Consider the following 21,397-nt stretch of genomic DNA (forward strand, 5'->3'; position numbering starts at 1 on the left):
GCGTGACAAATCTAGTCAAACAGTAGCAATACTAAGTAAATTAACTAATGAGCAGCAAGTCCGAAAGTTATCGGTACTGCCCCTTCGCACTATTTATGGATAATGGCGAAAAACAATAAACATGCAGTTTTTTCCCTAGTAGTAGTTTTTATAACTATAATTACCAAACTATAGTAGTTTGATGGTTACAGCTTTTGGGAACTAAAAAACTTGTATTAAAGTCAATTTGAAAACTCACGAAAATCAAATAAATTAAAGAACCTATTTCAAAACACGTATAAGTTCAGCAATGTATTACTTAAGCAGCATATTAAGTAATAAACGATAAATAATTGTGTGTAATAAGTGGCACGTGGCCCGATTCGTTGGCCACCTAGATCACCAGACCTAATTCCTCTCAGCTTTAATTGGGGTTATATAAAAAATAAAGTGTATTAAGAAAAATATAGAACCGTTAATGAACACATGTTAGCAAATAATTGGATCAATAAATGTAAGATCAATCTTAAAAGCTGCAAAAGACGTGCTTAAGTGTGCTCAGAAATCCATTGAACAAATTTGCGTTATTTTTGCACATTTATTGTAAATTAAGTAGGTTTACTTGTTGTTGTGTTTATATTTCAATGCCAATTTACCTAAATGTGGTAAAATTATTAATATCGCTCTAATTTTGTTATTTTTAATAAGATAAGTACCGGATCTTGTATCTTCAACTTTAACAAAGATACCAATAGTGCCGACTTAATCGGAGGCAGCCTAGTATATATAAATAAGACAAAGTGAATCGTAATTTAAGTATGTATTTCTTAAAACTGCTAATGCATTTAATTTAATTTATAAAAACTATCATGGAGGAAATAAACCTAAATAAATGTAACTAAGCAATGGTGTCATTGAATAAGTTTATTTGATTTTATAACAATTCCATATATATTATAACATAATTTTTTATCACTAATAAAAGTGATATATATTTTTATTTTTCAAAGAATTTGCTTAAAATATAATGGTTTTATTTACAAACTCAATTAATATCTAAAAGATGGCGCTTTTATAAATGTAAAATTCAAAGATCAGCCATTTTTGGTCAGATATATAGGCGAGGCTAAGAGGAAAGGTTTGCACGATGGTTCTCATTACAATGTTTAGCATTAAAGCTGTTCTATATTTCAGAAAATAGATACATTTCATTTATTGAGGCTAACTCTTTTCTATATAAGGATTTTTATTTTCCTGTATTATTATTAACAATAAATGTTTTTTTTTTGGTGATTACACCTTTATTAAAAAATCATGCAGGAAAACCAAACAGGAAAACCAAAAAAAAAAAATAAAATATCTTATTTTAATAGTAACAATTTTGGGAAATTTTTATTGGCTTCTTGGGCTTGAATGTTAATATAAATTTCAACTATTTAATTTCATTGACAAAGGGACGCAATTAAGTTTCAAGACTAGCGGGCTAAAAACACCCATTATTATTGGCTTTTGTTCTGGCAGTTCACAAGTATTGCATAATAAATATTTGCCAAAACTCAATTTTCGAAATATTCTTTATACAAATAAGAAATTTAGAAATACGTATTTACATCTAATAATATAGATTTTAATGAGCTGGACATTTTTTCTTGAAAATTATTTGAGTTTTTTGGAATTTTAGTTGAATTTAAGTTGAGTTTTTAGTCCACAGTGGCAATATTGTCTGTTTTCTATGTTAATTAAGTGGAAACTTCTGGGCGTTTTCAATAAAGTTCTAGGATCTGAATAATATTTGTAATCCTTTTTCTACACATTTTTAATATTGCTCTGGGCTTATGTTTATCTTGACCTATATTATAGTTTATTGCACACATCCTCATCTATGTTTTTAGAAATGTCAGTAAGTATGTTAACCTGATTATCACCATTTATAACTCCGACTTTTGTTCTCCAACAATGATATCTGATATGTCAGCATTATTACCAATTTTCAACGTTTCAGGTTGAGAAATGTCCTGTGAAAAAGAAACAGGTGATTTAATTGCCTTACTAATATTTGCATGCATCCAAATCAATGATTTTAAACAATATAATTTTTAAAATAATTCTTTTTATTTTTCTTTTAAAATTGACCAATTTAACTAAAATCTGTATAAATACTACATGAATGATATTTAAGAGAGTGTAACGAAGTATTTTTATAAACATAATCCTTATAACGTATAAAATGACTGAGATACTACAACTATAAATTTACTGAGAGTAATTTGTTTTTAAATAAAGTCTTCGTTTACGGGTAAGATCGTTCCGTATGTATTTGTATAAAATTGTTTTATAATTACTTAATACAAATTACTTATCGCATATTTATCTATAAATTATAAAATAATAAATTATTAAATTGTCACATATTTATCTATAAAACTTTGTTGTAAAATATTGTTCTTTATAAGACAAAATTTTTTTTAACACCGTTAAGTAATATTTTATTGTTTATTACCCCTCCATTGTATAACTAATGTAAAATAATTTTCTTACTAGTAATTTTTGTGTGCTACTTAAGGAGGTTTATAGAAATGAAAATGGCTCAGCTCTTATTGACATGGTTATTGTAAACCAAAATCCAATATTCGTACAAATTGCGTCTGTCGTAATGTCTGAGTCGCTTAGTAATTTCAACCTTCAATTACTGTATTTGAGAAGCCGAAAAAAAATAACTCAAAAAAAAAGGTCTTTGGACAAGAATTTTAACAACATTAATATAGGTGATTTTCTAACTAATAAATAAAATATAGTTTACTGGAAACAATTATGATACACCTTAAAAAGCTAAAAACTAGTTTATAAAGCCGTTTGCTCCATAGATTACCTCCAACAATAAAACTTTTTTGAAGGTAATGGATAAAGCGGACACTTCAGGGAAATAAGGATTTTAGTTTGAATTTAGGAATGGCAAGAAATTCTGAAATTCAGAAAGTCCCTACTCAATCTAATTGATAATTTATGCAACCATATTTTCTTCATCGCTTCTGATAAAGCTACTTAAACTTGACTAATGACAATAATAATTCCACATTTTAAACTTTTCCCTATTGAACTTTACAGCACTATATAATATAAGTTTCTCTTTAGAATCTAATACAGTTGGACAGATGGCCCACCGGATATAAAACCATATCTATCTTTTTGCACAATCCTTTGCTAAACATGTTAAATTGTATAATTGATAATAACTGCCTCATAGTTTAAAAAAGATCCACGACCTATTAGCAGTTTGCTTTTCTGTTTTAAAAGCTATTAAAATATATAGTTCGCAGGTTTAGAACCAAGAAATCAAAAACTTTTTTGAAAAGGTGCCGACATTTTGACGTTTATCTACGACATTTTTTTCAAGTCTGTTTGCTGTGAAGAAGCTTTTTTGTGGATTACATATATACTAATGGCAACAGAACAATACCTGTAGATGGGCACATATTATGTGATTATACTTTAAACAAACATAATATAAATCACCATAAATCACACAATAATTTTTTTCCCTTTTTTTTATACTTCACATCACTAACATACAACGACTTCTAACTTCTACGATATACATATATATTTCCAAATAAACGAATGCGGCCAAGAGCCACAGACGAACTGATTATGAGCCTCACAATAATATTCCAGGATGTCAGATTTTCGCTGAGCATTTAGCACAAGTTTACGATGGCTATTCTTTTTTTTGGTTATTCTTATTATCAAAAATTTTTTAAAAATTAATTGAAAAATTATTTTTGTTAATCCAGACCCATTTGCTAAATTTCATAATAATATGTCAAGTAGTAAAAAATTAATAATAACCTGTTTTTTTATTTAAACGGTAAATATAAGGTATATTTCTAAAGTGAAGCGTTTCTTAATATATGTTTTGATAGAGAAGAAAAGTAAGGCTTACTCTAAATGCGAAATATGAAACCTCTGTATATTGATTAACATAACATTAATTTAGGTAAACATCTCCAAATTTATATTTCAACTAAAAAGCACGTATTTAGGGAAAAGTCATATTTATGCTAAGCCTTTTGTCATTGTTATAATATGTAAACTATAATAAGCGTATCTGATTTCCAGATATTCCAGACGACGAAAAGCACATGATCAGTAAAAGGGATGCCGGTTTGCCTGAATTTGCAGATTCGATGATGGTGAACGTCAGCTTGCTGCAATATCTCGACACGGGCCGCTGGTTCCTCTCTGTGTACAACGACGAGTTGCAACCGTATTCTGTTTCTCTTGTCATTTCTGAGGCGGAAGGAGTGAGCCCTACTTGCCCCAACGATTGTTCCGGCAGGGGATCCTGCTATCTCGGCAAATGCGACTGCATTGACGGTTTTCAAGGAATTGATTGTTCGAAAAGTAAGTGAAAATTTTGATATTATATAAAGCCAGACTAGTTAAGCCTTTAAGATGGCGATTGCTAACTTTTTAATATAATAGTATAAGCATCTTAATATTAGATGTAAATTGAAAAGCACATTTTAGAGATATTATTGTAGTGGTAGCTAACCAGCTAACTAAGAAATCACTTATCAGTCAAACAGATTTAAAATTATGACAAATAGTAAAACATATTATTAGAATTTTCGTTACATTTAATAACTTACAATTTTCAAACATAAGAATAATAATAATATTATTGAACTTGTGTACTGGACTATATTATTATTGACACTAATTTTAACTATTTTAACTTGTTATTATCGCTTGACAAATAAAGTAAAAACTTAATGCATACTTGACGTGTCGTGATTGTGAGAGAGTCTACTAACTAATGTCTAAACACTGTCACTCCTTGATAGCCGTCGTTGACGACTGACAATTAATCTTCGACCATAATAGTGGGTAGAAGAGAAAGCCTTGAAAGGATATTCTTTCAACATGGGAGGACGCAGAGTATAACGATGGCCCTACTGATAATCCCGTTTATGATCTTGATTAAGGTCACTCTATTTATGTTGTCCTTTCTGCTGACGAGCTTCAAACGCCACTTCATGGATGAGGTAGATTGGTGTCATTAAACAAAACTAACAGTCCGAGTTTAAGGTTGCCGTTGTTAGTTTTCTATTTTCGCCTTTGCTGCAACTGATTTATGTATTCCCGATGCCAATAGTTCGAAAATTGTTCCTTTTTCTCCAACTGGTATTAAGAAAATTGGTTGTCCAGCAAATGCATCATAGAAGGTTCTGCTACTGCCATTGTTGATTTTTCAATAAGGAAATGTGCGGAGGTTTGAGGGGATAAATAGTTGGGATCAGAGCTCAGATGGCGGAGTCTAGAGTGGGCGGATATTTAGTACTGCCTCGGTGCACGCAACTAAAGCTTGCAGATCAAATAAAAATAATGTATATTCTCCTACTATTTTCATAAAATGATGTTGAATGCTTTTTACTCCCGCTTTTCAAATGCTACGAAAACAGGGAGAATTGGCTGGGATAAAATGCTAGTTTATGCCCAGATTTTGTATAAATTTAGAAATAATATAGCCTAACAACATTTGATCCGTTATCTGAGAAAACACATAAGGGTCGCTTACGTTTACTAATGAATCGAGTAAATGCTAGCAAAAAATCTTCAGAGTTAAGTGACAAAACCAATTCTAGATATATAGGATGTGTACTAAAGCATACCGATACAGCACAACTCTTTATGATTTTTCCGCGTCCACGTCGGTTCTTCACCGGGAAAAGATACGCATAATCAACCCCCACTTTTATAACGGCCAAGTAACACCCTTCGTTGAATGGATTGAGGATTATACCTACAGCATTTTACGCAGTTGCGAACTTTGTTACGGGCAAAGTTACATCACGCAATGGTCTCTCGCACAAGTGACAAAAATAATTGTGGTCCTGCATGTAATAAAGGTTCATGCTCATAGCGCACAACTAATTTAGTAAACATAATTCGAAGAGAGCACTATGGAATATTGATTCTAAAATGAATATTCTAAGTTGGATAGACGGCTTCCAACTCTCAAAATTTCTTGATCGCCTATAAAGGGATGCGACCGTATATTAGTTGTTTTTGGAAGCTGCTGCTTATAAAATTCTTATTTCATCTGAAAAAGATTCCTATTATGATGATTTTATTAAGGACTTATTATCGCATTTTAAATAATTTATTGTATTCACTTAAAATAGTCATTTTTATTTGTGCCACCAAAGATCTTAAATTATCAACTGCTCAGAATCCAAACTTAGTGAAACGAGATCAGATAAATTGAACAAATAGTTTAAGGAAATTTGGAGATGTCTTTAACCATGCTAAGATAATTTTGGAGTCTTAGCAATACCAGCAAAGTACTGATCGATATATATCGGGTGGTGCGTCGCCGAGCGGAACATAGGAAATCCCAGGTAAATCTTAAGGGGGTCAATTATTGGCTTTCCTGTACATTTTATAGAAAACATGTAAGATAACTTTTTGAAGAGATTAATCTGGCAAACACTTGTGCAAAGTTTCAAAAAATTTTAATAATAATATAAATTATTAATATTTTTATAATAATAAAAGCCAATAATTGATCCCCTTATAATTTACATGGGATTTCCTATGTTCCGCTCGGCGACGCATCATCCGGTATATCAATAGAAGCTAAGACTTTATTGAGAAGATGAGCTAGAGTTTGCGTAACTTCAATCTCAATATCATCAAAGAAAAGAGCTACTTTAGACTTGGCACACACCAGATTGCATTCTAAATTAGCATTATTGTTTTTCAATAAAATCGGGCTCCTTAGCTGGCCTCGTAAAGCCATGGAAAGTAATAAAATTTAGATTTTGACAATTTATCTCATATAATCTATAATCTATTTAGCGTGTTTAGTTATGAAGAAAAACGAATCCATGATATTCGAAATGTTAAAGACTGATCCTAAGCCCATGATTTCTGTAATAGGATCTTTGCTTATATTATGCATGGGCTCGTTAAACCTAATGGATCAAATACTGAAACTGTTCTGGATAACACAATTTATTTTGATATTCTTTTTGAATTAATTTCGTTTGCTGGAATAATTTTAAAGGTAAGTATATCTTTTTTGCCGGCCCACTATAGCTTTAGAATTTTTGTATCGTGGCAATAAATTGTACTATATCTGAATCTCTAGTATATTCAATTCAAAATAAATTTATTTATCAATAAAATTACAATCATAATTATCAATTTACAATAAATAAACTATTATGATAAATAGGACCTCGATTATAAAACCGTTAACACAGGTGCAAACTTTTCTTAATACAAATTTATTTTTTTTTGCTTTTTTTTTTTATTTTACAGTAAAAGAAATATCAGAGGGAGGTAGGTAGACGCGCAAGGGGTGCAAAGGAAAACATGGCATGTAACAAATGCTACTTGTAAAGAAATTTTAGATAGAGGCAAGCGGATACCAAAGCCCTATAAGAAAATGTATACAGCCATTTTCATGGTTTTTAACACTTTAATTGTATTTATTTCAAATTATTTCAAATTAAATTAAGTATTCCATTGCTGTTTGTCAAGAAGATAATTTTGAATATATTTTTTTAGTACTCCTATTGAAAATTGTTTAACATGCTGAGGCAATTTATTTCAAAGTTGAGAGGCTACAAAAACATAAGATTTTTAAAAAAATTGTGTTTCTATGCTGTGGGACTCTAAATAAATTTATAAATCTGGTGTTATGCATATGAAGATGATTTTTAAAATTATTTACTAAATATAGAGGTTTTCCAGTTTTTAAAATGTGATAAATAAAGGTGTACATATGGTATTTTTTACGATTTTTCATATTCAAAATAAAATTGGTATTTAAACAGGGGGTAATATGATTGCTAAATGGTATTTTGAATGCAAAACGCATACAGCAGTTTTGAAGTTTTTATATAGAGTAAGCAGTTGTTTCAGTCAAAGAATCAGAATACAAAACATCACAGTAATCGAGCAAAGAGAGAACTAGTGAATTACATAAATAATATTTAATATTAGATGGTAAATAGTTTTTTAGACCATATAGTTTTTTTAGGCGTATATATGCAATTTTAAGTTTAATTTTGATATGAGATTGAAATGTAATACCACTGTCAAAATACACGCCTAGATTTTTGAACTCATTGACTATTGGTAGCTGAATATTTCAAATATGTGCATAAAAATTGGGAGAAACCTCAAAAGCACTTTTGCCGCAACGCAGTATTATTGGAAGCATTTAATTTTAAGTTGTGATCCTGTGAAAAGTTATCAATACTTTTTAAATCCTAGTCAAACTGAAAATGAGCTATAGGAAGATTTTGTCGTGAAAACGAAAGATATAGTTGAAAATCATCCGTATATTGCTGTAATGTTGAGTGTTTTACACAAGATATCATGTCAGCAACATATAAAGAAAAGAGCAATGGGCCCAAAATGGAACCTGGCGATACACCCGTAGATACAATGTGGTAACTTGATTTTTCAGTGCAAAATGCCTTATTAAGAACTACGCAGTGGGCTCCGCCAGCTAAATAAGACCTAAAAAAATTTAATGCATCACCAGAAAATCCAAAATAATAAAGTTTTACTAATAGCATTTCGTGACTTACATAGATTTTTCCAAGATTTTGGATACTAACGGCAATATACTTATAGGCCTGAGGTCTTTGAATTCCTTCGGATTACTGATCTTTTCTAAGGGTCTTATAATTGCCTTTTCCAGATTGTAGGATAAAAATTTTGTAAAATGCAACCGTTCATGTATCATGTTTATGTGATTTATAAAATTGTATTTTCTCATTAGATGTTGTGTTATATAGCTGTATTACTCAAATTTGTAAAATAGTTATAATAGCCGTTAAATCAGAAAACGTATCAGAAAAATTAGAATCCTTGTTACGGCCGAGATTTAAATTATTTGCGTCCCTCCAGAATTCTTTGACGTGTTTTTGAGACATTAAATTAAAATAAATAATTTTTTCCCTAGCAATGGCATATTTGTATAATTCTTTATTTGTCTGTTATATTGCAAGCGTGCGTCAGTTCTTTGTTTTAAATATTTACGGCGGGCTTTATCCCTTTCCTTAATGAGCAATTTGATATTATTGGTTTATCTACTTTCTCTTTTAGAAAATTCATAAAAAAGTCTAATGTACAAGATGTTAGCTTTTTTGCTTTTAGCCTTTCCCATTCTTGCAATGTGCTAGGGTCCAACTTGGATGAAACTATGTATATTATTATTATATCCAATACTCAATTGGTTCGCCTAGAGCTTGTAAGATGCTTAAACAGATTATCATTTAAGTTTCTGATTTCATAAGGTGACTCGGTATTATTCGCTCGGCAGTTAAAAAAATACATAAATGTATAAGTAGATTTGTATATTAAACCTTTTGCATAGGGTCTTTCGTGCCACGTCAGTAGCATAAATCTTAATTGACTGAATTACTTGCGTTGCTCTACCCATAAGAAGAGCTTGCAAGTAATGAAATTTTTTAATATCATTAATTTTGCTCTTTTTATGAATTAATTATTGGAAAATATCCCTAAAATCTACCCAATTTTGAAACTCAAATTTGAGTGTGGAACTACTGTCTAAACTGTTTCACTTCTTGACAGCCATCCTTGACGCAATCGATCTTCGACCATAATAGTGGATAGAAGCCATAACAATCATTAGTAATAAAGAAAACCATTTAAAAATGCAAATATTTTTAAAATTCTTCTCAATTTGGCTTGAGTTCAAGAAAACATTTAAAATTTTAATTTTATCTGCTGTTTTTTAAAATTTTCAACTTTTGGCTCACTGTAAACTTTAAGGTAATATATAAATCTCTGACAATATCACTTAAAAGTTTTAAAATTTATGATTTTTTTAAACGTATTTAGATTCAAAATTATATTCTTGAAATTTTTTTTATTAAAACATGTTTAAAGTGGTCACTTTCAATTGTTAAATTTTTTTGATAACACCAAGTTAACTTATCACTATGTCAAAAAGCAATACCAAAATGTTTAGTCAGAGCAGAAATGCCAAACACTAGAATGTTCCATAAAACAACGAAAATGAGAAAAAGATGAATTACAGGTTATACACTTTGTAGGAAGAAATGAAAATATCAGTGGGATATGTCCAGTCCAATAAATCGTAGATTGGGCTAGATAGAGACGCAGAGAATGAAAAGACCAAGTTGTAAAGAATATATTATAGCCATATATTCTATGGCTAGAAGTTCTAGAATTTATTTTTCTTCCTTGAAATGTTTAAAATAAGACAAGAAAAGCAAAAGTAATAAGACGTTTTTATTTTGCAGTTTGTTTTGGATCGTTTATATTTTTAACAGGGCTTAAATAATAATAAAATATGTTTTAGCAGATTATAAATCGACCTTTTATCCTCTGTACTTATGCTAACACTCTTATCTAAAAATACCTGCTACCGTACCCTAATATCAATTTTTATTGTCATTAGACTAACAAATAGCTGAATCTCGTTTAATGATCTAATAAACAGTAGCCAATATTTTAACAGCTTACAAAAAATACCATTCCGCTATATTGGAAAACATTTTAACGCCCAAGTCGATTCCTTATTGGCCATTCGTGTTTATAACCACTAGCTTTTAAACCTTTTTTACTTTACATCTTTCCTTATGACCATTTTTAATGAAATCGTATTCTCGGTCATAACTTTGGCCCTTTTTTATGTCACAATAAAGTTTTCTCCCGAGTTTTTCATTACTGGGGGGAAACAGCTTCTTGAAAATATATGTCATTAAGTGTATCCTTTTTTTTGCCTTTAGAATTATTTCGTTATCCTTTTTTTAAAGGAACACTTATAGTAGCATCGTGTAGGAATTATAAGTTTTTGTAAGCTATATTTAACTATTTCAAATATCTAATGAGTTTAAAAGCTATTTTATTTGATAAATAAGTCTTATTTCTCAAAGTGTTTTATTTAATATTAATAAATATATATTAGCTATACTTTTTTGGTATGAAATGAGTCCTTTGTGTTAGAGTCCTACTGACAAAAACTCCGTTTAAAGTTAATTAAATAAAAGTGCCTATACCACTTCTTTGAAGAAAAAAGATAGCTTTAAAAGATAAAAATTTAAAAATTCAAAAGGGACGGCGACGTTTCCGCTTCCGGCGAACGTAGTTTCAAAAAGACTGCAAAAATGTAATTTACCCAGTTTAAAAATCTGTCCACATTTTAACGTCAATACAATCCTCCCTGGAGTTTTACATTCTAGGACCGGACCGAGCGGGTGTAGCAAATAAAATTCATAAAAGTGCTTTCTTTTGTCCCATAAAACTTCGGAAGCTTCCAATTTTCTACGGGGCCAATGCGAATTTCGCTGAAAGATTTGATAAATGTGTGTTTTTTATATGTTATTCAAAAATTGTATTTATTACTTATGGAAAAGTTGCCCGGATTTAAATGCATAAGATAGATAATTCCAATATAAAACTAATATATGTAAGAAAATACATTTGTTTTTTTGTAATGTAAAAAAAAATAATATTATTTTCGAATGTTCAAATATTCAATCAATATATTTCCAATTGATAATAATCATACGATATAGACATTGCAATATGAAATCATTAAGCAGTAAAATGTCATCAATCATCATTCATTAAGATGTTTTTAATAGAACCCACCTTTTGATTTGTTTTTGATCAAATTATAGGGTCGTCAGGAAATTATTAGGAATTTTTTCATGCAGTTGTTACTGTAACTCCAGAAGTAATCGCAGAGAATGGTGAAAAAATCCGAGCGAAAGTTCATCTTTTAGCTCATCGTTATTCATTAAGGTTAAAATGCAAAAGGAAAGTTGTATTCTTAATTTTACTGGTTTTAATCCTCGGTTCAGTCTCTGAAGAATGAGCTGCCAAAGCTCCAGAAGAATTTGAAAGATGTATTTTATATCAGAATCAACGACGTAAATCTGGAGGACTGACATATCCAGCGACGTTCGACAACGAAGATAAAAATTGTAAACATCATTCGCCTAGCGCCTTATTATAACTCAGTTGATAACTATCTTTGATCTTGGAAGTGTTGAACCGGGCAAATTAAACTTAATAGGGATGCAGTTTTATGGAAATGTAAATACGTTAATTATTCTCATAGTTTTTGTACTGTTTTGCTTTTAGTTTGAAGTATAAGTGATAATTTAAGTTTATTCAGGATTCTTCTTACGTTTAATTTATAGATTTCACCTATAGTGTCCAGTTTTTAGTAGGGCCCCATTTAAGCCCCAATTTAGTTTATGTAGGTTATTTATAATTATATTCCAGTAGTTTTCTAGAATTTATATACTTCCTTGCTTTGACTATCAGTATTCCTTTGAAATTATTAGTCTGTATCCTCAAAAACAATATAGTTAATTTTAAGCATTTATAAGTTGGTTCATGGATCTTTAAAAGAGAAGCAAAGAAGTTAACTTCTAAACACATAAAATTGTAAGCACTCAATAATTGATTACTTCTAAGAGATTATGAGAAGAAAATAACTATACTATTTATCAACCAATGTTTGAATATCCTTGAGTTGATCTTAACAGTGACCAAATATTTCTGGAGCGTCTGTAATGGCTCTATATTTGCCTAGCGTGTGCAGTCGATAATTATTCAGATATTATGATTTAGAATTATAAATTTGTTTTAATTTATCTAGAGAATGACTCAATTCCTGATCAATGCCTGAATGATATAAACCTTAAAAAATACTTTTTTGTATCTGAAATACAGTATTTATAGTATGTATAGTATACGAAAGTCTTTTCCTCTCTAGGTAACGAGAATTGGCAGATTGAAAAGTTTACTTTGATAAAGGAATACTAGTGTGAAATAATGAAATAACGTCCCAATTAAAAAAATGGAAACTAAACGCTTTTCAAGGGATCATAAGCTCTATATATTAGCAGTGATGTGTAAATTAATACTACGCAAGAATCTGCTTCATCATATTTTAGAGTAACCTGTCAGTAAACGTTCCCATGAGTTTTAAATTTCGTTGACTCCAGAGTCTTTCAGTGCTTGAGACTTTCTCCTGAACACTATCAATGAGCTTTTCTTGAAAAATATTCTCATGTTAATTCCGGCTACTACCTCTCAGTTCTGCATTAAGGTCAGTAGTTTTCTACGATCATTTCTTTCTGATGATACTTGTTTTGGTAGATGCAGGAGCGACACGTAATGAAGGTACTGCCCAGTGAGAGTGAGCAATCATTTTTTTCACGTAGAGGCAGAAATCATTTTATTTAAAATTGCTGAACTTAAGTAAAACTTTTTATATATTCTTTTAATTCATAAAAGCAGAAATTTCGAGGGCATACCTCCAAAAGCTCGATTGGCGACCCCCGTGCGGTAGATAGTATGGTATATATGTGTTCTATATCAGAACTGATACATATGTCACCTCTCTAAAGCTGATATTGGTCGAAGTACTAAACTAATTGGATAAAAATTGCAGCTTGTACAAGTATATGTGCCGCGTAAATTTTAAGTTGTACAAAGAAGTCTAATATATTTCTGTAATAATGCATTAGTTTAGTGCATACGACGTTAGGTAAAAAATACAATATTTCTTGAAAGCTCTTGATTTTTTAGAAATCAATGGTGATTGTCGGATTTTTTTAGACTAACGTGTATTTTCCTCTGTTTAACAGATTTTTGACGTTGCTCTCATAGCTTTCAAAATTCGTTACCCTTGTCTGTCTGAGAGATATTCATGAATCTTAGATATATTTAGTGTATATTTTTCTGCCTTTCAGATAGTTTGGTTAGGTTGTTAGAACCAGAATTTAATTACTATAAGGTACTTCTAACTTCATATCGAAGTTCGAAGCTTTAGTCCATGGCAGAATTAAAATTCCTTTAGCAGTAATTACCAGACACAGGTAATTACAGTAAAAGCTTTAAAAAATATATATCAGTTAAGTCTTAAAAAGATTGTTGAATTTTTTTTGAGTTAAGGTTATTTTTACCAAAATATTAGCTTTGATATGTGCAGCTAAGTAGATGTTATCATTATTGTAGATTTTTTTGTGCCTATATTTAAATAGTTTTCAGCTTCTGAAGTGTTAAAGTGAAATTGAACAGGAATAATATTAAGAAAAGACATTGTGAATATCATAATTCTATTTTGTACATGAGCCTGAAACTGTAGGTAACGTAAAGTGAGATTATTATGACCGGCTTTTAACTGCAAATAGTAAATTTTTCCATACTTAACAATAAAAGTAGTACTTGAATGTTGTAATAGCTGTACTCTAGTTTTTTATTGTTTTAATATGGGTGAATTTGAATGGTGTAGGAATAAATAATTTAGCAACTGGGTTTGTATTGTGTGAAATAAAATAAAAAATGTATTTCACTTAAGTTATTCGAAAAGAATCATACATATTATTAGACAATAACTTAATCTGTTGTTCTCGAGCATGCTAGAAGAAATTATGTGTATAAACAGTAAGGAAAATCTTTTCTCTACTTCTGCACTAATATATCTTATATAGGACCTAAAAAGAGAACTTAATAAGAAGTTTTAGCTTATAAAAAGACAAAAAAGAAACTTTTGTTCATTTGTGACCAAGGCATTTGAAATGGAGTCAACCCTTAGCAAGTAAGTTGAAGCATTAAATCCTCAAATATTTGATTTGCTCTATAAAGTGAAATAGCAAGCAAATATTATACAGTCTCTTGAGAAGGGTGAGGTAATTGAAGTGAGCACGCAGACAATAAGGAAACAAAAGCACTCTGAAACCCAAACTTCTATTTTTACAAGATCAGCGGAAACTCAAACTTATTCTGATGTGGAAAAGGGTACTATCTCTTCTTCTAAAGATGGTCGCTCTATGGTATTCTGTGACATCTCTAAAACTTTTGATTATGTAAATCATGATATTTTATTAAGGAAATTGCAGGCTTATGGCTTTAGGGAAAATTTCTTGAGTTGGTTTAAATCTTATTTAACAGATCGAGTTTAATCTCAAGACTCTATATCTTTATTTTATATAATTTTTGCCGAGAACACTACCATTTTGTGGAATCACAAAGACTCTACCTTGTTACATGATATGATTAATGAAGACGTTAAACAAGTCAAATATTGGTGTGACGCTAATCGGTTAACCTTCAATATATTCAAAAGTAATCTTATTAAAATTATGTATTAATATATCAATAGGGGAGAATTACTATGTAGCAGATTTAATAATGCAGGGACTCTTAAATGATAGCAAATTGAAGTTTCAAACCCATATCAGTATTCTGTGTAGTAACGTATCTTCTGAATGTTATGCCGTTCGCACTGTAAGAAACGAGGTTGGTACGGCACTGCCAAGAAATGTGTATTTCGCTCTTGTAGAATCATAACCTAAATATACCTAAATTTATTGCATATGTTAAAGCAATTCTTCTTAATTCTCAACTAACATAGGCATTTTAACAAATAACAAATCAAATTTTCACACCACCAAATTTATATTAAAAAATTAATTTAAATATTTTTATTTAATTGCAACCATATTATTTTTGAGTTCCTACTTTTTAAATCAACACGGGTCTTGTTGATCTTGCAGGCATAAAAAATACAATTTTAAATGGTTTATTTTGGAATACCTATTCATTTTTGCGTCGTGTTGTCCTGGTTTTTCAGCCTCGGCTCGTGTTTTTTGCTGCACTTCCTCCTCTCGGTCTATTGCACAAATGGTACCTATATTAATGTAATTGATATAGCCAATTATTAGCCTATATTTTTTTTGTTTTTAGCTTTTATATGTTTTTAGGGTTTAAGAACTTATTTTCTAAATAAGTATAATTGGGAAAGTATTTTTGTTTTAGTTAGGTTTTTTAATTAGGTTAGTATGTTTTAACGGCCTGAGCAGCACATGCGCGCTAGCTCATGTATATGTTATCAATTGTTTTTATAATCGCAGTTCAGTCCGCATTACTCTTAGCATTGTGTAAGTCCTTGTAATAAAAAAAAAATATTTTTTTATGTACAATGTTTAAGTGGTAATAAAAGTCTTTTGAATTTTTGAATTTGAATATCTCAGATATGGAATATGCTTTTAGAGCTATTGTAGTATGACCCTATTCAAATCTGTCTTTATCTTGCAAAGAAGAGTAGTGCGACATTTTTACAACCTATCACCTAGACAATTCTGTCACCCATACTTTATAAAAGGTAAAATTTTTACATCACCATGTACTTTTATTATGGAATCTGTTTGCTTAATTCATAAAGAGTAAAGCTCAATGATCTTCTATCCAGACAGAACATATACTTGGTCTTCGCATGTGATTAGCCTGCCAATCCCCCATTTCACTTTGACAAAGAATTATCTGATTTATGATAGTAAAAAATAGTTTAACTATTCAACCAAAATTTAAAGCTAATCTTAAAAAATGCTAATTAACTATGGATTTTATTATGTGGATAAATATTTCGAAAACCAATTTTAACGAAAACTATGATTATTTTATTGAGATTTAATTTTATTGTTGCGGCTATTGTATGTATATTTTGATAATTTTACTTTAAATTATATGTTTTCCTACGATATTTGTGTCAAGTTTAAAAATATCCATTTGTATCAGGTAAAAGTTGACACATTATTTTTTATGTATTTATAACTTTATTTGTTCTAGCTTTGTTAAAAACATTTAATGTTATGATAATAAAGCATATTTGACTTTATTTAATATGATTACGATAAATTATTATTCTTTATTTTAAATTTTTATTGTACCAAAAACCGCATATTTATCAAAATTTCAAATATATTTATTATTTCAAATCTCTTGTGAAAAGTTGGCAATTTACTTTTGTATTTTTAATGTGGATAAATTAACTTCTTCAACAGCTTTAAAGTTAAGCTTTACGTCGGCATATCTTTCGTACTTTTGTAAAATGTTTGCCGTTTGGGAAGCAGAGCATAACGGGGAACTTTTTTGCGAGTATTAATGTTCTTTACTTTGATATTGCTTTAAGATCCAAATTTTTGATTATTTTTTTAATATAATATTTTAAGACAATATGATAATAATGATAAAAATTATAACAAATCAGGCAGTAGAAACTAAAAAAAAGTAAGTAACTAGACGGCTAAGTTTGAAATTTGACCCCTTTTCCACACTCATTTGTAGTTTATTTACTTTTTTCATCAGGTGACGAATATTATAATATTGTGCAATAAGTATTACAATAGAAAATATACTGTTAGTATAAATATTTTTTTAACAATATTAGTGTTGTCATATCTAAATTCAACGCGAGCATAGCCGCGTCTTAAGAAAATAATATTGTCTGTAATATGTTGGTATTAAAACTTTATGATTCATTAAATAGTTCCTGTTTTAAAAAAAGCCTCTGTTTTATAAATTAAAAATGTAGCAGAGTTATGTGTGTATAATTTCTTTAGTAAATATGCTATTACAAAAGATACCTTTTTTAAACTTAAGATGTCACAAGCAAATGAACTTGATTTAAAAGGGAAAGCAATAACAATTAAAACCAATCGAAGCGTTCGCAATTATTCTCATTTGCATTTAATATCAAAACCGGTTTCTGTCTGGAAAACAGAGTTATTTCATCTAACTCATTTAACTCATTAAATTAAGTGTACGGAAAATGGAAATCTTGAATAGAATAGGAATTTCGTCAAGTTTAAATTGGATTATATATAAAGTTCCCGGTGCACCATTGTCGAGAAGCGATCCTGGGTCTACGTTGTTTGCCTGGTTTACTACTGACTTGGGCAAACTTAAAATTAACTGTTTTTGACTATTTTAAGTCTAACTGAAATTGACACATTTCGTACCAAGTTATTAAAACTTAGTCTATAAAGTAATAACTAAGATTTGCTACGGAGAGTGTGTTTCTAAATTAATATTGAAGAGAACTGTTCTAAAGAAATATTTTCAATCTCTTTGCAGGGAATTACCTTAGAGTAGAAGGAATCTTACCTTTATTGAGAAATGTATGTTTTAACATCTAAGAAAATTATTTAAAACTACAAAAATACCCATAGAAAAGTAATTTACGATATATTAAAATGTTATTATTATTATATATTATTTTTTGTTATAGTATCTTCTTAACGATTTATAAAAGAAATTACATCATTTCAAATATGTATTTTATTTAAATTATTATATACACCATTGGCAATTTTTTTCTTAGGTACCTAAACATTTATGTATTAATAAAAACAATTCATAAGCTCAATAACTCTCACAAAAATTAACTTTATTCCCTAATTTTATATCATGGCTCATATAATTAATACTTGTGGTGTAATCTGGAAAGATACTAAATTTTCCAACCTAGCCTATCCTGAACTGATACATCCAAAAGCCTTTATCAAATCAAAAAAAAATAGCTAAAATTAGCATTGTCGTGGAACTGTGGGCTGTTTGTTTGCTTGCAACATCTCTGATGCAGTGGTGCCTAATGATTATGTAGAAATGGTAAAAAAACATACTCTATAATATCATAAAAATTTGTTACTTATTTTAGGCGTAAAACAATACTATTCCTCTTTAATAAAATATGAAGCATTTGTAATATGCTAACATAGTCTATAAAGAAGTCGACATTTAAAGTTAAATGAATGCAGATAACGTATATTAGAGAAAAAGACAACAATATTGCAAGGCCGCTCAAACGAATTGTTGATTCCACCGACAGAAGTAATCTGTATCAGTGGTGTCGTCAAAATATATTTACGTGATAAATATTTATTATTAATAGATTATGCTTTAAATTATAAGCAATATTAGCGTTTATAAACTCTTTATGCGTTTTTTAACTTACTTCATTAGAGTAAAGGTGCTTATCTAATAAAAAGCATTTTCATATTTATTAAATATTTTATAATTATTATAGATTTCTTAATAAGTTTTCATTATTCTACGTCTATGAAGACGCCTGTTCCTTGATATGATGTTATGACAATATCGGTATTTACTTGTAAAAAGATCGACTTGAATTACCTTTTTCCCATAGTGCGGCAAAAACGTCACAAGTTTTTACTATCGTAGCAGTTCACAAGAACACTGAAATGACTCAACATTTTTTCTTTTTCAACCAAAAACTGAAGAAAAAAGACAGAATTTTACAAATACCGAATGTAAACACAAATCCGTTTGTCAAGATGACATTTCGCAAGATGACATCATATTTCAGACTTTTTAGAAGTGGTTTTAGGAATAGGAATGTTGATAATTTTTTATTTTTTATTTTGATTATGATGTTATTTTTGCGCTTAGAATAACGCCTATCTATTTCTACTTTTTCTTTTTAATCCAAGATCTATTATCAATAAGTTAAATTAACATCAGACAATAAGTTAAATTATAAAGGACTAACACAGGCCTTCTAATACTAATTGTACTGAATTTTTATCCTGCTTTGAAGACGCTTTGTTGCACTTTTACACAACTTATAATAAACTATTGTGCCTGGGTGATTTTAATATTAATTTTTTAAATGAATACTCTACCAATACTGTGGCCTTAAATAACATCCTGGAAACATTTAATCTTACTTAGCATATCTCTGAACCAACTATATTGACTCAAAATAGCGAGAGCTTAATTGACTTAATTTGTTTTAATAGTGACCTTACAATTAGTGTTGAGGTGAAAGATATTAATATTCCTAATCATTATCTTACAACATGTACATTGCTTGATCAGGATGTGGTTCCATCGGACAGTATTAATGTAACTTTTAGAAATTTCAATAATATGAATCAATTTCAGTAGAACTTGGAAGCAATTGAGTGGAATTCTATTTATATTTTGGATACAGTGGATGAAAAAGTTAATTTTATTTCCACTAAATTAACTACCTTAATTATTAAACATGCACCTCTTAAAATAATAAAACAAGTTGGTTCTTAACCATACTGTCCGTGGTTTACTGATAACCTTAAATTATTAAAAAGACTAAGAAATGATGCACTAAAACGATTTCGCCTTACACGTTTGCCTAAACATTGTAAATATTACAAACAGCTTCATAATACTTTTACAATAGCATATCGCGCAGAAAAAAAAGCATACCTAAATATAAAATTCCAAAGTTGTAACTCTAGACAAAAGTCGGCTGAATTAAAAAAAATTTATGTTGTAAATCGAAAAATAAATTCACTTCCGGCTCATCTAAAAAAACCTGACGAGATTTATTAACATTTTGTTAGCACAACAAATTCAAACTCTGCTCCTAACAAAGACCTTTTAGAATTTTATAAGAATAATTAAAAACTCAATCAGGAATTTTGTTTCACTGAGGTAACAGAGGATACAATTTCCAATATTGTGCTTGGGATGAAATCTAAGGCTTCTGAAAGCGAAGTTATTAACAGTACTATTGTGCTCCTCCTTTATCATTCCTTATATAAAACATTTAATTAATTATTGTTTACAATTTTCAACATTTCCGAGTGCTTGGAAGTCGGCCATTGCTATTCCTCTTCCAAAAGTAAATCAGCCCAATGACTATGGACAGCTAAGATCTTTTTCTATCCTACCAGCTATGTTCAAAATTTTAGAGAAAGTTATGGCAATTCAAATTTCTGTCTTTATTTTAAGTAATAATATTTGCCAGAAAAGCAGTCAGGATTTCAACGTGGATATAGTTGTACACCTGGATTGGCTGAGACTATTGACTATTCACGAGCTTTTGACTTGTTAAATCATGATGTTTTGTTGAGTATTTTGGTTTATATTGGTTTTCGGTTTAATGCCCAATCTATGATTCAATTATTTCTAAGTAACGGGATGCAGAGAGTATTAGTTGATGGGAAGAACTCTGAGGTAATGACTTTACACTCAGGTGTTCCACAGGGAAGTTTCTTGGGCCCCCTCCTTTTTACAATTTACACGTCTAATTAATTTTATTCGACATTGTGATTATCATTTATATGCCGACGATACTCTTATTGTATATTTTTTTAAGCCAGAAAATGCGACAGAGGCTTACCTTAGAATAAATACGGATCTTCGGACGCTTTGTGAGGTGTCCGAGGGTGACATGCTGAGATTGAACCCCTTGAAATCGGTGGCTTTATTATTTTGTAATGATAAACTACCGGAAAATATCTTGGGTCAGTTGGATCCAAGTATCAGAAACGCTAATATTTCTTTTAAAAATTCCTCTAAAAACCTGGGTTTAATTTGTGACAATTGTAAACTTATTTTATTTACAAATTTTTATTGACATTTGTAAACTTAAATTTACCACACATAACATAGTTCAATTAGTTGTTATTTAAACACATAACAACTAATTGAACTATGTGACGCACTCGTACTATCACACTTTAACTTTGCGGACAGTGTTTATGGTCCTTTTCTTGATACAACGCAGGCCCGGAGAGTGCAAAAGGTTCAAAACTTATGC

At 29.8% G+C, this 21,397-nt stretch overlaps 1 protein-coding gene and 1 long non-coding RNA gene across 8 annotated transcripts in view; one reads left to right on the plus strand and one right to left on the minus strand.

Annotated features, from left to right (window-relative positions):
- Positions 1–19,108, minus strand: part of LOC126738824 (uncharacterized) — a 48,690-nt gene extending 29,582 nt beyond the window's left edge. Inside the window, exons 1-2 of the long non-coding RNA XR_007661451.1 lie at positions 18,985–19,108; positions 15,607–15,700 (exon numbers count right to left, since the gene is read on the minus strand). This is a non-coding gene — a long non-coding RNA (uncharacterized LOC126738824). The remainder of the gene's footprint in view (positions 1–15,606; positions 15,701–18,984) is intronic.
- The window catches only part of LOC126738818 (teneurin-a), a 1,182,227-nt gene that overhangs the window by 965,523 nt on the left and 195,307 nt on the right, over positions 1–21,397 (plus strand). For all 7 annotated transcript variants that reach the window (XM_050444260.1, XM_050444261.1, XM_050444262.1 and 4 more), the window contains one exon: positions 4,096–4,380. In XM_050444260.1, the coding sequence (XP_050300217.1) occupies positions 4,096–4,380 (285 nt within the window). The remainder of the gene's footprint in view (positions 1–4,095; positions 4,381–21,397) is intronic.

The sequence above is a fragment of the Anthonomus grandis genome, chromosome 7, assembly GCF_022605725.1.
Source record: "Anthonomus grandis grandis chromosome 7, icAntGran1.3, whole genome shotgun sequence".
NCBI lineage: Eukaryota > Metazoa > Arthropoda > Insecta > Coleoptera > Curculionidae > Anthonomus > Anthonomus grandis.